Raw genomic sequence first — 16,064 nt, 5'->3', positions numbered from 1 at the left:
TAGATATAAAAAAATAAGTCAAGTACAATATCTTTGTAAGGCATTTGCTCTTTCATGTTTGTTGAAAATCTTTTTCTTTCTTTTTCTCTCTGTATCTCTTTTTTTTATCTCTCCAGTACTAGTGGTGTTCCTCACATCTCTACAATCCATTTTGACCAGTCTTTTTTTCTTATTCTCAAATTTGTCTTGTGATATTAAAGTATAAGTTGCCTTTTCCGAAACCAATATTTCTTGTAAATTTTTTTCTACTTGGGTTAAATCATACTTCTTTGTTGTGTTAAGTTCCATCTTTGAGTCTCTATCCTCCAATTTTTGTTCAGTTATCTGTTTTATCTGTTCCTTCTCTATTGTTATTTCCTGGGATTTTTTTCTTGAAAAGTTAAATTGGAGATGAATTGGTTTATGTTTTCAAAGTTATTTTAGATTTCTTTGTGGTTTGAAGTCATTGTTGTTTGAATTAGTTGCAGCATCTCATATGTTTCCTCTTGAAAGGTATTTATTTTTTCTTGATAAGTTCTTTCTGCAAGTCTGATTTTCCATAGAAGTCAAAAATTGAGGTTTTCTTTTCTCTGCAAATAGCTTTAGAGTCACAGTTTAGTAGATACCATATTTATAATCCGAAAAGTTTCAAAAAGTTTTCCTGAAGTTTATAATCCTCTTTTTCTACACAAATTGTTTTCTTTTTTTGTCACAGCTGTTCTCTATTGTTATAACTTTGAAGGTCACAAGCACAGATTAGCTTTTACCAGATTTTGTCAAGTCCTGTAGCTGTCATAGTCTTTATCCACCACTAGATATCAGCACCAGTTTATTTTTTCAAATTTTCAAAATAGTAAATTGCCTTTAAAATGAGAATCTTAACCATTCATCAATTCCAAACTTATCCAAATTTCATTTCATTTCTGTATGTTTTGGTCCTCCATAAAAGGCTTAATTCGCTGCTTCCTTTAGTAAAAAGGTGGGGCAAAAATCCCCCTCCTTCATGTGTGGAGGTTTTTGCTTCTTGGGATTTTTTTTCCAGAAAAGTTAATAAGTAGGATAGAGAAAACCGATTATCTTACCCAGATTCAAACACGCTGTTTACAATCAGTTTAAAATAGTGCTTTTTGACTTCGGTTGCTTGTAGCTTGGGCTAAACTCTGAAGTTAGGCTAGCCTTTCTCCTGTTGGTTTCTGGAAGGCTTCTCCTGGACCGATTGGGTCAACCGCCATCTCTCCGTGGTCCACGGGACTTCCTCCTTTGTCATCTCTTCGGGCAGCTTCTGGCCCATTTAGGGTCCCCTAACAGGAAGAAATTCAGCCAATGGGCACGGAGCCCCAAAATCTCTGCGCTACTGTGCAAGACCGGAAGTCAGAACAGGTGGAAATACTCAACATGTGAAGTTATGAATAAATCTTCAATAGAAAATGAATTCCTACAGAGCATGGCTTCATTGGGCAAATAAATACTACCCTAACAAAGGGTTTTATGAAATTAAATGTAACATTTTAAATTATATCATTATTTCAAGAAGAATGTTTTAATCATAACTAACTAATTTATATCTACTGATAACTATGGTGATGTCTTTCGCTAGGATTATTTCAGAGAAGCTCAAAAACCCTTTTTTACCCCTAGATTTAAGTGTGTTTTTATTTATAAATCTCTTCACTTTTTATATAATTCTACTAGAAACTGATGACAGTAGAGAAGAACATAGAAGAATTCAAGAACAGAAAGAATTTCCAGTTTTAAATTCAAGCTCCATTCCCTTGTCTTCAGCTGTTATTGATCATGAAATTGAAATACAATTAGCTGAATGGAATAAAAATGCAGACATGCTGTTTAGTATTCATCCTATGGATGGATCATTGCTCGTATGGCATGTTGATTGGCTAGATGAATATCAACCTGGCATGTTTCGTCAAGTACAGGTACTACAAATTTCCAGGTACTAAGTATTTAAAAATATAATTGTTTTTGAGGCTTGATTCTGAATTTTCTCTCTCTTTTAAAAATATTTTTAGGTGTCATTTGTTTCAAGGATTCCTGTTGCCTTTCCTACTGGTGATGCAAATTCACTTTGCAGAAGTATAGTGATGTATGCTTGTACAAAAAATGTTGACCTTGCTCTTCAGCAAGGCAAACAAAAACCATCAGGCCTTGGTCGCTCCTGCTCTATGTTAATTTCTTCAGGTCATAATAAATCATCCAACAATGTAAAGCTGAGCATCTTCACCCCAAATGTTATGATGATTTCCAAGCATGCAGATGGATCTCTAAACCAATGGCTAGTCAGCTTTGCAGAGGAATCTGCTTTTTCAAATGTTCTCAGTATTTGCCACAAATCACGGTACTGTGGACATCGTTTCCATCTTAATGACTTGGCTTGCCATTCAGTACTTCCACTGCTACTCACAACCTCTCATCACAATGCAGTGAGGATACCAGTTGTTGATAGCACAAAAGAGATATCTCCAGAAGATCAAAATAAAAGTTCTGCCTGCACATCTCAGTCTCTTACTGCTGTTTACAGTGAACTTATCCTCTGGAGAGTTGATCCAGTTGGCCCACTGTCTTTTTCTGGTGGAGTTTCTGAGCTTGCAAGAATAAATTCTCTTCATGTATCTGCTTTTTCAAATGTGGCATGGTTGCCTTGCCTCATACCTAGTTACTGCTTAGGTACGTTCTCTTTCTTATAAGTAAAATTGGTATATATTGTAGAAAATATGCTATGGTTGTACAACATTTATTCTTGGGGATTCTCATATAATACCTGTCAGCAACTCCTTTAAACTGCTTCTCTGAAGCATGTTGAGATATGTACAGCTACATAGCCTTTACTAAGCTCTTCATATCTGAAAAAAAGCATAGGATGAAGGTATTAGAATTCTTTTTTTAGAGTTATACTTTTCTAATTGTCTTTAGGTGCATACTGTAATTCACCAGGTGCTTGTTTTGTTGCGAGTGATGGACAACATTTGAGACTCTATCAAGCCATAATAGATGCCAAAAAGCTACTCTGTGAACTGTCAAATCCAGGAATTTCTGTAAGTAAAGCCCAACTACAGTCATAATATTGCCAGATATACTTAGTTTACCTATCTGTTCATTTAACCAGAAAATTAATTTTGATTTATGAGAAATATTTTCTAATCTCAGGATCATAGAACCTTTTTCTTGGGTAGGGTTGGTTTAAATAAATGGAGACTTGGGCAATGTAGCATAAGTATATTGTTTTAGGCATCTTAACCATACTGTATTACTGCTGAACTATATAATCTGTAAACCACCAATGTTCAAGTATGTTCATCATGATCATTTCAAGAGTAAGAATATCTAAAAAAACTTATTAAAATGTATTAAGTACAAGGAGAATAAATTTCCTAGTTCCAGTATTTCATTATTGCCCAGTTCCAGTATTTCATTATTAGCAGAATTAGTGTCAGTGTTCTATTTTTATTTTTTAAGCATAGACATTCTTAATAAAATACATTTTGATTTTTTCAAAAAGACAGTGAGTAGTCTTATAATTACTTAAACTATGAACTAAAGACTATCATATATAAAATTAATTAAAATCATTATTAACAGTAGTGGGTTTAATTATTCTTATTTCCCAGGTGATTTGCTGCCTTCACAAACTTTGAAAATTTAGGATAAAGTTAAATATGTTACATTGTGCCTGAGCTAATTGTTTATTTTAATTTTCATTTCCAAATTCCATCAAAAGTGGAAGTTTAATGCAGAGAAGGGAAGGTGATCTGATACTCTTGGTGCCTGCCAGCTTGTTAATTAACTTGATTTTTTTCTCGTAATACAAAAGGGAAGCTGTTAACAACAACCAGTATCATCTTTGCTTACAAGAATCTCAATGGGATCCAGATGGGTCTCATTGCTATTCTTAAAAATAATATGCTCCATGAATTACTGGAGCTAAGGTTATCTATATACCTCCCTGCCAAAAATAATTCCAAAAAGTTCTATTGAATTATGGCAATGTAAGCAGTTTGCCTTCCGCTAAATGAATACTTTCTGATTTGTTCATAATAATACTGACATCTATTTTGTAAAATCACTGTTATATTCCAAATATACTCACCAGTGTAAAGAAACTACACATTTTCATTGAAGGCTACTTGCTAAAAATCTGCTTTGAAAGTTTCCCTTTTGCAATAGTGGCACATATCTTTTCCCGTTTTTTCTCTTCTCTCTTACTTTCTCTCTAACACTTTCTGTGGACAAAAGCGTCTTGAAGGAGCTGATTTTTTTTAGGAATTAAAATTAATGAACATTATCTTATTTTATATATTCAATTTTGCTGCTGCTTGATTCTGGGCAGTTCACAAAAATTAAAAAAGTAACATGAAAATAAAATTCACTAGAGAAGATAGGAGTATCCACCATCACCCCAATGACTATTAGAATTCATTGGAGTTCAGCAACTATGAATCTAAATAAATAGGCTTTATAGCCTTCTGGTTATATTCAAGTAAAAAAAGAAAAGAAAAGGCAATTATGGTTTGTCCTTTTTATAAGGTAAAATTTGATTTTATAAGGTAAATTGTGATTTTACTTAATTAGTTGATTAAATATTCCATGATGTGCAAAATACTTTATTCATTTTGATTCACTTAAGCATTGCATACATAAAACAAAACAAGAAGCAAATAGATCATTAAAGTTAGTTTTGTTGCTATAAGGAATTACTAGGTTGTTGGCACAAAAAATAGTTCCTAATAATATACTATGGCTAATTATATTAAACAGAGTCAGTAGATCAAAATGAAGAAATTAGTGAAATTAATATAATTACATGACAATTAATTACTGGCTTTTGTTACTAACTGCAGAAATACTTTGGCAATTTTTTTAACATCATAAGTCAGCAATCTACAGCTAGACCTGGTTGCATTGTAGAACTGAATTCTATTACAGAGTTGGTAAGTATTACCATTTTTTTGTCTTATGCTTTATTTTAACTACTTCAGTAAAATATTGATTAATAAAAAACAGCAAAAAACAATGTTAGCCAAGTGTTTATTGTTAGCCAAGTATTTAATATTTTATATTATAAACTAATTAACTTAAATCTTTTTTACTGTATTTAGATTGTTGCCACTCTGTTTATTACATTTAAAATGTACCTGTTTTTAATTTAGCATGGTGAGAAAATGCAGCTACTTCATGTTTTTCAAGAAGATTTCATTACGAATAATCTTGAGAATAGATTCTCAGAAAAAGAGTCAATACCACTTGATCCTGGTAAGTATATACACTTTAAATCTTAATTAAAATTTATTGTGTATTAAGCACTTTTGCTTGTAACATTATGTTTGTAGTAAAACAATTAATACATTTTATAATCAATTACATTTCTTTTTCTACACTAAAATATTAATAATTTTGATACAAATAAGAGTTTTAATTCTACCTGTTCTTTGAAATGGGAAAGTATTGATATATACAATTTTATCCCTAATTTTAATTGCTGTGTTTTATTTTTAGATTTTATAACTTTCAATTTCTCTTGTGCACTTTGGGAACAGAAAGATAGAAATTTTAATAATAATATAAATAAGTTTTTTTCACTTAAAAAGATTTAACATCCTAGATATTAGGCATATCTGTCAAAGATTTCCTCCTTCCTAAGTTCATTTTTATTCAAACAACATAGAAAAAGAGTCACACCAGGCAAATATTACCAAATTCAATATGTTATTCTTGGTGCTTTTTTTGTAAAAAAAAAAAAAAAAGGTGCTGGAACTCTCATCTTGGCAGGCGCAGGAGGCGGGGGAGGGTGGGGTGGGGCAGCACTGCTGCAGTCATGGGTGTGAGGGGTGTTGGTGGCTGGCTTCCCCCCTGGGGCCAGAGCCGGCGCGGCTGGTGCTGTGGGAGCAGCAGGGCCCGCTCTATATGGCGGGGCTGCGCGGGGCATGCAGCAGAGGCGGTGCGGGCCAGGCAATGCAGGGCGGCCACTTAGGCATGCAGGGCGAGGCAACGGTGGCGCAGGTCCAGCACCAGGTAGGCCACCAGCCTGGCTGACACGGGTGAGCACAAGGAAGGAATGCACATGGACTCTGCAGAACCTACCTCCCACTCCTTGTCCTCACTTACCTAGTTGAGATGGTGTAGTTGGGCAGCAGGGATGGATGCAAAGTTCCTGCCTACTCGCTTTCGCTGCAGACAACTAGCCGGTGCAATGTTTGCCAGCCAGGTCTTTTGGCGTGCTCAGCAGCAATTCCTATTGCCTTTTGAAAGCCAATAGTCTTTTGAAAGCCAATAGAGGGAGTAGCATAGCTTCTGCAAAAGCTTTTTTGTGTGTGTGCAAAAAAAGGTGCCGGAACACCATTCTGAGCGTTCTATGAGAAAAAAAGCCCTGCTTTTATGTTTTAATCTTATGATTTTAAAAATATATTTTTTTCTATTGTAAATTGCCCCAAACCTTGCCATGTGTATTGCATACAAATATTATATAATTGGTAAATAAAGGTAGAACATATGTTAAATATACATCAAATGATAATATGCTTTCTTATAAAGTCAATTCTTGCTCAATGACACACCAAGGAGTTAACTCGGAAAGGCAAGAGGAAAATCTAGAAGAGATCTGTGCAACTTGTAGAAGGGAAAGGCACACACTGATAAATTAAAAATCTTTGTGGTCTGCAAAGGAATGCTGGTGGGCTAATCAATGATTTGGTGACTAGAGGAGCATCTACAGTGTTGGAGCTTGTGGTCATGGTAAGCCATGGAGGCACTAGGCAACATGACTTTCAGGGCAGTGGTGGTGATTGTATTACTTTTTTTTAAAAGTCTGTGCTCTGTCCAAGGGTGCTTGGTAGGCTGCATGTACAGACCTGGTCTAGAATTTATTCTGGAGCATTCAACTATCTAGAGCAGGCATGTCAAACTCATTTTGTTTGAGGCAGCTTCTTATAAAATAATTGCCATTAATTTGTTTTAATAAAATAATTTAAATCAGTTTTTCACTTGATTTCAAATTAAATGAATTATATTGGTTGACAATGTTTTTTTAGTACAATTGCCAAATGCAATAAACTGGTTTTAGGTATATGTTACTGGAAGGAAAAAGCAATCCCTGCTGCGTTACTGATCCCAGAGAAGCATTTGCATGTATGCAGGTATCCTTAGGGTGCCATAGTTTTGGATGAGAAATATGCAAAGTTGGCATTTCTGGATGTAATACAGATATTTTGGACTTATTTTTGTTTCTTTGCATGTTTGATATTTTTAAAAAGGCATATGCTACTGACTATGCTTATGCACATATGTAACATCTTTTGCTAGGATACATGATCACTGCTTGTTCAAAATTTTAATATACAGATAATACCACCAGCAATTATTTTAGCCTTTTTAATAAATGTTGTTATTGATGTTAAGCTCACCATGGAAAACATCATATATTGTTATGTATATATTAGGTTAATTATTTAAAGACTGAAGTGCAACATAACTAGATTCTAAATAATCTATTTTTCAAAACACACAACAGTGCAAACAGTAAAAGTCCAAATTAAGAATATTTCATTCTTAAGAATTGTTTAGATTCAAAATAGTTTTCAAGAGTGTACAAAAGATACTATTTTTTCTAGAATCAGCTAAATTAGACATTACATTGAGAAAAATGTTTCTCATTTCTTTCCTGTTACCTTTTATTTCATTGCACAGATGTTAACATAAGAAATAGATTAAACTTCAGAAGTTGGTTTTGTCTGTAATCTGAAATAGTACAATCATTTTATCTTCCCTCTTACCATGTGCTATACATTAGTCAAAGATGAGAAGTATAAATAGGAAGAAGCAACTAATTTTCCTCTGAATGTAAATATAGACGTACCCTGTGCTGCAGGTTGCCACTGTTAGTGTTTTTAAAATTGGTCCAGCAGCTACAGCAGCTCCTTTCTCAAGTCACATTGACTTCTAGACTAAATTAAACATAATGCTCTGTGCATAATTAGAAAATTATCAGACTGTTATCAGTTTTAGCTGCAATCTCAGTGCAAATCTCAAGTAGCAGCAAAATATGCTAAGCCATGAATTGTTTAGTTTTTATTTAGAATCTTATAGGCAGACAAAGTAGCCAATTCACTCTTTGTTTTCCTTCAATCTCACTTACTCTATATCCAATTGGTATTATAAACTTATTTTCAGCATCAAATGATATTTATGATGTGGTTTTTTTTACATTAAGTGCAAATGTGGGATTTCGGTTTTTGTGTGGGAAATGTTTTTTGCCTAAGTGTTTCTGAGAGCATTTGTGGTCCCTATGTCTTCAGGAGTTAATTTTAAAGGTTTATGTTTTAGCTTTGCAATTTAAAAATAATAAACATAGAAACAAAAAAATTAAAAGTCTCAGCCACTTTGGGTCTGACAGTTTGTGAGTATACTTTTGAAATGCTCATGTTGTTTTTGAACCAGTTGCACTTTTCTGATCTACATCATTTATAGCTCTAAAAAACCATTTAGAAATATACAACGGGAGCGACATGGGTGAAAATTTATTTTATTTTTCAGTGTTAGTCATTGCATTCTATATCAACTATTTCATAACCCTTAAAGTAGGCCCTGCATACAACATAACATAATAATATTAACCATCTGTGAGGAGTTCATACATTAACAAGGCCAATTTTCAGCTCTGTTTAATAAAGTTAATCTGATAAATTTAATCTAATCTGATAATGGACATTAAGTCCCACTGACGCCTTTAGACCACTGTAGTTGCACAACTAGTTCCAAGAAGACTTTTGAATTATAAACTGTAGAGAACTGTAACTCCTTTAAAAATCAATTTGCAAGACCTAGTTTGGTGTAGTGGTTAAGGCATCAGGCTACAAATTAGAGGACCATGAGTTCTAGTCCTGCCTTAGGCACAAAACCAGCAAGGTGTCCTTGGACTAGTCAACTTGTTGGCTTTGTCCCTAAGACAGGACTAGAACCTAGTCCTTTCTCAGCCCTAAGAAAGAGGCTATGGCAAACCATTCCTGAAAAACCTTGCCAAGGGACTAGTCCAGGCAGTCATCAGGAGTTGAGACTGACTCAAAGGAACACAAAATAAATAAATCTAGAACAGCAGATTTACTATTTAAAAGATCAAAACTCATAAACCCAATCCATTATCTGATATAAATAATCTAGAAGCTAACTCAAAGAATTAATGAACCAAGGACATGAAAAAATTGGGATGGAAACAAAATTAATCCAATTGATTCAAAGCTGTCAGAAAGCCACAATGTTTGTCAAAATCTTAATTATAAAGAGTAAATTAGATAATAATTTTAAATAGAGATTCTTTAGTGGATTCTTCCTTAAGGTAGACATTTTCTCTCTAACTGAGACAATACTCTCCGAAGTAAATACTGTACACAAGTAGCCCTTCACTTAGGATCTCAGTTGGTAATAGAATTTCAATTGCTAAGCAAGGCTGTTGTTAAGTGAATCATGCACAATTTTAGGACTTTTTTTTGCAATAGTTGTAAAGAGAATCCCATGGTTTTAAGTGAATATGGCTTCCCCTTATCAGAAATGATTGGGAAGATAGCAGACGGAGATCTCAACACCCTAGGATGCTGCAACTGTTGTAAATAAATGTTGGTTGCCAAGCACCTGAATTTGGATCACATAATCATGGGGATGCTATGATGAATGTAAAAACATAAGGACCAGTCGTAAGTCACTGTTGTAATTTCAAACAATCACTAAACAATTGGTTATAAGTTGAAGTCTTACCTGTAATTAAGCTCTGATCAGTATGAACATGTTTCCAAAGGCAAGTGTTAAGACAGCCTCTGAACAGAGTTATCTGTGTCTTCAAAAGCTGACTATCTTAAATAACCTAACCTAAATGTTCTTGACATGTGATTAAACCTGTAAAAGTTGGATAATTTCACATATTTAAACTTGGCATAACATACAAAGGAGCAACAGTAAATAGCTGGAGAAATTCTTAATTGCTGTGTTGTACTGAAAACTTTTTTTTTTTTTTGCAGGATATCAGAAAAATGGATTTTCTGAAAAATTTTATTTAATTGTAATTGAATATACTCAAAACTGCTCACTGTTACATATGTGGAAATTACATTTGAAATCCCTGCCAGTCTCAGTGGGTATGTTCTAAATATTTGCAAAATATCGTATGTAAGAATTTATAAAGTATGCTTCTTGAATAATTTATTAATTTGGTAATTGCGGGATAAGTTCATTAAGTATTTATTATTGAATTTCTCAATTCTGTGTTCTATAAGCTCTGAATTCTTTTTCAAAAACACATAAGTATGGTTTTTAGCTGTTCTTTGTCATTGTCTCATAAATTTTACACATTTCAACTAAAGGCACAGGCAAATTATTAATAAAGTAAAATAATATTTCAAAACTCTTTCGTGTCTAAGACTGAATAGACAGTGTATGCACTAGTATTTGGTGGTGCACTAATCCATAAGAATTAGGAAGTAGAAGGTTATTACAAGCATGTAGAATCCCAAAACTGCCAATCAAACTTCCATATAGAAAGAGATGGCAATGAAAGTAGTAGAAGTAGTAGAAAAATAAATATGTTGATATAAGCACAGAATTTAGTTATTATTGTAATTTCAGAATAACTTGAAATTTCATAGACCTGATTGTATTTTAAATAAACATTAAATAAAATATCCCAATTTTTGTAGATGAAAAAATATCTCCTAAAGCTTCTGAAACAGCATCTCAAGAGCAATTATATTCTCCTTCTCCGGACCAAGAAAAGCTTCACAGTTCCTTTGCAAAGAAATACCAAGTTTGCAGAGATAATCTTCAGAGCACCAGCCAATTAGTTCTTTCTTCAGAAATTGTCTATAGTCAAGAACTGAATTTACCAGAAGGAGTGGAGATAGTAAGCATTAAACCATCAGCAGGTTTGTAAATTAAAAAACAAATAGGGTAAGAGGAAATTATGTATTAACTGACTTTCATGTAAGCTTTTTTTCAGAGTTTTATTAAATCTGGGTCCGGGATATCTGAGGGAACACCTGCTGCCGGCATCAAACGCCCTTCGCCCAGTGCGCTCCCACAGGGAGGGTCTGCTCAGGGTCCCGCCAGTAAGAGATTGCCGGCGGGTGACACCCAGGGATAGGGCCTTCTCTGTGGGAGCGCCTGCCCTCTGGAACCAGCTGCCGGTGGAGCTGAGAACTGCCCCCGACCTCCGATCATTCCGCCGGGGCCTGAAGACCTGGCTCTTCGAGCTCTCGGGCCCAGACTGAGGAGAAATTTTTAATTTGGGGTTCTTTTTAATTGAGTACAGGGTCAATTTAATATTTTTTAATTTGGTTCTTAATTTTTGTATTTTGGATTTTTAATTCCCTGTAAACCGCCCTGAGTCCTCAGGGAATAGGGCGGTATATAAATATAAATAAATAAAATAAATATATAAATATAAATAAATAAAAGTATTTGAAAGCCTAATATTTTTTAAAAATTAATATAAAAACAGCTATTAAAACTGCTTTAAAGGTTCCACCGTGTTACAACAGTAAACTGTTGGATTTATAAACTAAACTTTGCTCTTTTTAAGTTCTGACAAAATTGCTTAAAAATTTCATATTCAACTGATTTTTTTCCTCTAGTAAGTATTCTAAGGATTTTTTTTTAATCTTAGGTCACTTAAGTTCTTCTTCAATTTATCCAGTCCGCCAAACTCCTTATCTTCTTGCAACACTTTGCTCAGATGGGAAAGTGAGGTTTTGGAGGTGTAGAATGGCACAGGAAACAGATGTATTATCCAAACCAGAGAGTACTAAGAACAGTGCTACATATGTATGGGAAGAATGGCCATTGCTTATTGAAGATGGACATCTTAGTAGCAGTGCCCTTGAAGTGTCTGGCTTACCTCTTGAAATTAGCTGTGCTCATACAAATCGTTTAGCTGTGGCATACAAGCGAACACCACCCCAAAATAGTAATTCTCAAGATTTTTTTGTGAATGTCGGCATTTTTGAATGTGAATCTTCAGGAGGCTCTTGTTGGAACTTGGAACAAACGCTTCATTTAGATGAACTAAACCTAACTTTGGATTCTCTGAGTGTCAATAGTAGTTCAGTGGCAATAGGAAATAAGAACTTAACATCCAGAACAAAGCATTTGGTTCATTTAGACTGGATGTCTAGGGAAGATGGCTCTCATATATTAACAGTAGGCATTGGTTCAAAGCTTTATATGTTTGGTCAGTTGGCTGGGAAAATACAGGAACAAAGTACCAAGGAAATGCTTGTACTGCCAGTATGGGAAATTGCTAAAACCTCTCGTACATCTAGATTTATACTGTTACGATGTGTGGACTTGGTCTCATCAGTAGAGGGGTCACCTCCTTTACCAGTTTCTTTGTCTTGGGTTCGTGATGGCATCCTTGTAGTTGGCATGGATTGTGAAATGCATGTTTATTCTCAATGGCAGCCATTTTCAAAGCAAGATCCCATTACTGCAGACTCTTACAGTGGTAGTACACCATCCATAACAAGTTTAGTTAAACACAGCCAGTCGTATGGTGTTCCCCCACCAAAACGAACATTAACCAGATCCATGACTAGCTTTGCTCAAAAACTTGGTGGGAAACGAACTGTATTTGATCTGTCACTGGAGACGGAAGATTCTGGTCTTTTTGAAGCAGCTCATTCATTATGTCCTACTTTACCTCAGTATCATCCTGTGCAACTTTTGGAACTCATGGATCTAGGGAAAGTACGTAGAGCAAAGGCCATTTTATCTCATCTGGTCAAATCCATTGCTGGAGAAGTTATTGCTATAAATGACCCCTGCCATGAGAAAAGGTACCGTTCTCTCTCAATCTGTGCTAGTGGGAGCAGTACAAGAGACCCTATGACATTTAACAGATGTGTAATAACAGACTATACAGAAATAGATTCTGTTCCACCTCTTCCTTTGTATGCATTGCTTGCTGCTGATGAAGAATGTTCCTATGCTTGTACTGAAAAGTCAAATACTCCAAAAAACGCTAACAAACATACGACTGATGAAAATTATGAGGATCTGTTTCAAAATTCCAGCCTGTATACAGATGAACTAAGTACAATTGAAGTAGATGAAGATGACAAAAAGCCAAAAGTTATTGATCTTTCTCAGTATAATCCAACCTACTTTGGACAAGAACATGCCCAAGTTCTTTCTCGGCACTTGCTTCACTCTAGCTTACCAGGACTTACCAGGATGGAACAGATGCTATTGATGGCTTTAGCTGATACAATTGCCATTACCAGTACTGATATAGGAGAAAGCAGAGACAGAAGCAAAGGTAAGTTTTGTAATAACTAATCCAGATTTTCTTTTTAACACTCCTGTCTATACTTACTTACCTATTTAATAAATAAATAAATAAATAAAACTTCTAAACATTATTAGATGGCACTGTTCATAAAGAATACATCAATTATGAAGGCTACTGGCTTCTATGAAATTTAATGATACAGTAGACTAAATTTGGTAGTTAGAACTGTAAGCCACACAGTCACAGGTTGAGATGGGTGGATATAGAAATTCAATAAATAAATAAAATATAAGTTTGATTTGGGAACCCAAAGAAAATTAATACTGTAGTTTAATTAAAAGAAAATAAATCATCATCATCGCCATTAGTCAATTGCAAAAGGCGGCCTTACTAGGAACTGCTTCCATCCTGCAATGATATCTGTAATACCATCAAACATCCACATCTGCCTATTCCAGGTCCTTGGTAAGGACTCAATAGGTAGACAAAAATGCCAAATCCAGTCTGAACATCTGGCTGACTGTGCGATGATCAATAATAAAAATAAAAATTGGAAGGGATCTTGGAGGTCATCTAGTCCAACTAAATTCTCTAAATTCTTTTTCTATCTGTGTTCAGTAGTTACTGTTGTTTTAGCATTAAGTTTACTACTTCCTAGGAAAGTATTTTACCTAGTGTACAAATAGAAACATTTTGTTTAAAGGTTTGAAGTTTGAAAGCTACAAGACCTACCTTTTTGTCTATATGGACTGCAAATTTCCATATACTGCAGTAGTTATGGGGCAACCTTTAGCTTCACAGTGACATTTTCTTCTGAATTTAGTAATATTGATTTTAAATAAAATAAATATTGTAGGGCATTATTTGTCTGCTATGTTACTAAATATTATGTTAATTAATTTTTGATTGCTTTAAAATCCATTTGTTACAGTTCTCTATATTGTGAAACTATGCCTAACAAGGCTTAAAATATATAAATAATGGAAAATATGGAAAATGATAATAGAATTTTGTTTAAAGAATTTCATTTTATAGACTAAATCTTCATTCATAGGAGGAGAAACACTTGATGAATGTGGTTTGAAGTTTCTTTTGGCAGTTCGTCTTCACACTTTTATGACAACTTCTCTGCCACCTGCTCACAGAGCTCAGCTACTACATCAAGGTAATACTTTCTTCATTCTGCAAAACAATGCAAAACAGAACAATATTTTAGATATAACTAGGGTTGTTTCTGATCAAATGTGAGCTTCTGAGATGGAGAACCTTTGGAATAGTCCTGATAATGAAGAGATGCAATGAACAGTTGAATATTACAGGTTTTTCTGACTTTTAACTCTTTTTGCTCCAGGAGAGGATCATTAAGTCTTGTGGGTGTAGATGTATCTTTAAACAGTTAAGTACGGGGACCTTAGTTTTCGTTTTAATTTTGGCATACAGGCTTAAATATTTGTGTTTTACAACTTTTTAAGTGTTAGCTATTTGCAAGTAATTAATCACACAAATTATGACAACATTTTTTTGTATTCTATTTCATGTCACCAACTTCTTTTTTTAAAAAAATTAAGTATCAGAAAAAGAATCACTAAATATTTTATGGTAATATATTTTATTTTATTTTGTTTTATCAATTATAAAAAATAATTATGAAATAATTACTTGTGATTATTTCAGGTTTGTCTTCGAGTCATTTTGCCTGGGCGTTTCACTCTATTGCAGAAGAAGAACTTCTAAACATGCTTCCTGCAATACAAAAAGGTGATCCAACATGGTCAGAACTTAGAGCTATGGGAATAGGATGGTGGGTTCGAAATACCCATAATTTGCGCAGATGCATTGAGAAGGTAAAGACAGTTTATAACAAACTAGCTTGTATCTTGCTGTATGTTTTATTTACATATTAGAGTGGATGTTATATTTTTCAGATTTTTTTAAAAGCAGAATGGTTTTTTTGAATATGGATTAGAAAAAAGATTGAAAAGGAATGCTTCCATGAAAAAGCTTCCCATGAGCATTATTTCTACCTTTGTTACTGTTGGTTTGTATATAGTTTATCTTCTGTAGTCACATATTATAAGTAATATAATCATACAGTATCGCTGCAGATAATTTTGTCTGCCAGTTTTACACCTGTTGATTAATATTAAAGGAACAAATGCCTTGAACAAAACTGAAGTTTGCACTTGAACTGTTGACATAATTATATCTGGCTTTATTTTTATAAAAGAGAGAGTAAGTAGAAGTAGTAAGTAGAAACATAAATTTTAATTATTTTTAATAGATATACTTTTAAGAAATGGCAGTGAACAACCAGATGAACTAAAGAGGACTTATATTTATTTAACTACTGATTCACCCAATGAATTTTGTAAAGTAAAAGTAGTCTTCTTTTTGTTCAGCTTGATTTCTGATAACTACATGCACACAGCCATATTTTTTCCTACAGAAAAAATTGCACTGTTTGTTCCAAAATTCCAATCTACATCCCCAAATGATTTCCTTTACAAGTAAAAACAAGGTGTCACCTGCTTATAGTCAAATCCAAACAAGGTGGACAAAGTAGAGCTACCTGCTGAGATTTCTTACTAGAATGTCCCACCTAGATAGTTGAAGGATAGACATACACCTTTTGAACTAACCCAGGGGTTTTGAAACATGCAACGTCACGTGACGTGTTACGACGTATCGTACCTTTTTTGCCATTACTGGCAATGGGGTGGGTGTGGTTTTGCTATGATGCATCTGGCCTGCGGGCTGGCAGTTTGACACCCCTGAACTAACCCATTCATGATTTGTCTTAACTTAT

The 16,064-nt window shown here is 34.2% G+C and overlaps 1 protein-coding gene across 3 annotated transcripts in view; it reads left to right on the top strand.

The window, feature by feature from the left end:
• DMXL1 (Dmx like 1) overlaps positions 1 to 16,064 on the top strand; it is an 89,833-nt gene that overhangs the window by 26,482 nt on the left and 47,287 nt on the right. For all 3 annotated transcript variants that reach the window (XM_083355894.1, XM_083355893.1, XM_083355892.1), the window contains exons 11-20: positions 1,672 to 1,913; positions 2,007 to 2,661; positions 2,908 to 3,029; positions 4,833 to 4,922; positions 5,142 to 5,244; positions 9,996 to 10,112; positions 10,671 to 10,895; positions 11,636 to 13,285; positions 14,313 to 14,423; positions 14,933 to 15,102. In XM_083355894.1, the coding sequence (XP_083212020.1) occupies positions 1,672 to 1,913; positions 2,007 to 2,661; positions 2,908 to 3,029; positions 4,833 to 4,922; positions 5,142 to 5,244; positions 9,996 to 10,112; positions 10,671 to 10,895; positions 11,636 to 13,285; positions 14,313 to 14,423; positions 14,933 to 15,102 (3,485 nt within the window). The remainder of the gene's footprint in view (positions 1 to 1,671; positions 1,914 to 2,006; positions 2,662 to 2,907; positions 3,030 to 4,832; positions 4,923 to 5,141; positions 5,245 to 9,995; positions 10,113 to 10,670; positions 10,896 to 11,635; positions 13,286 to 14,312; positions 14,424 to 14,932; positions 15,103 to 16,064) is intronic.

The sequence above is a fragment of the Vipera ursinii genome, assembly GCF_947247035.1.
Source record: "Vipera ursinii genome assembly, chromosome: 2".
Lineage (NCBI taxonomy): Eukaryota > Metazoa > Chordata > Lepidosauria > Squamata > Viperidae > Vipera > Vipera ursinii.
Note: the sequence above shows the minus strand (reverse complement) of the source record. Positions and strands in the feature narration are given on the sequence as shown.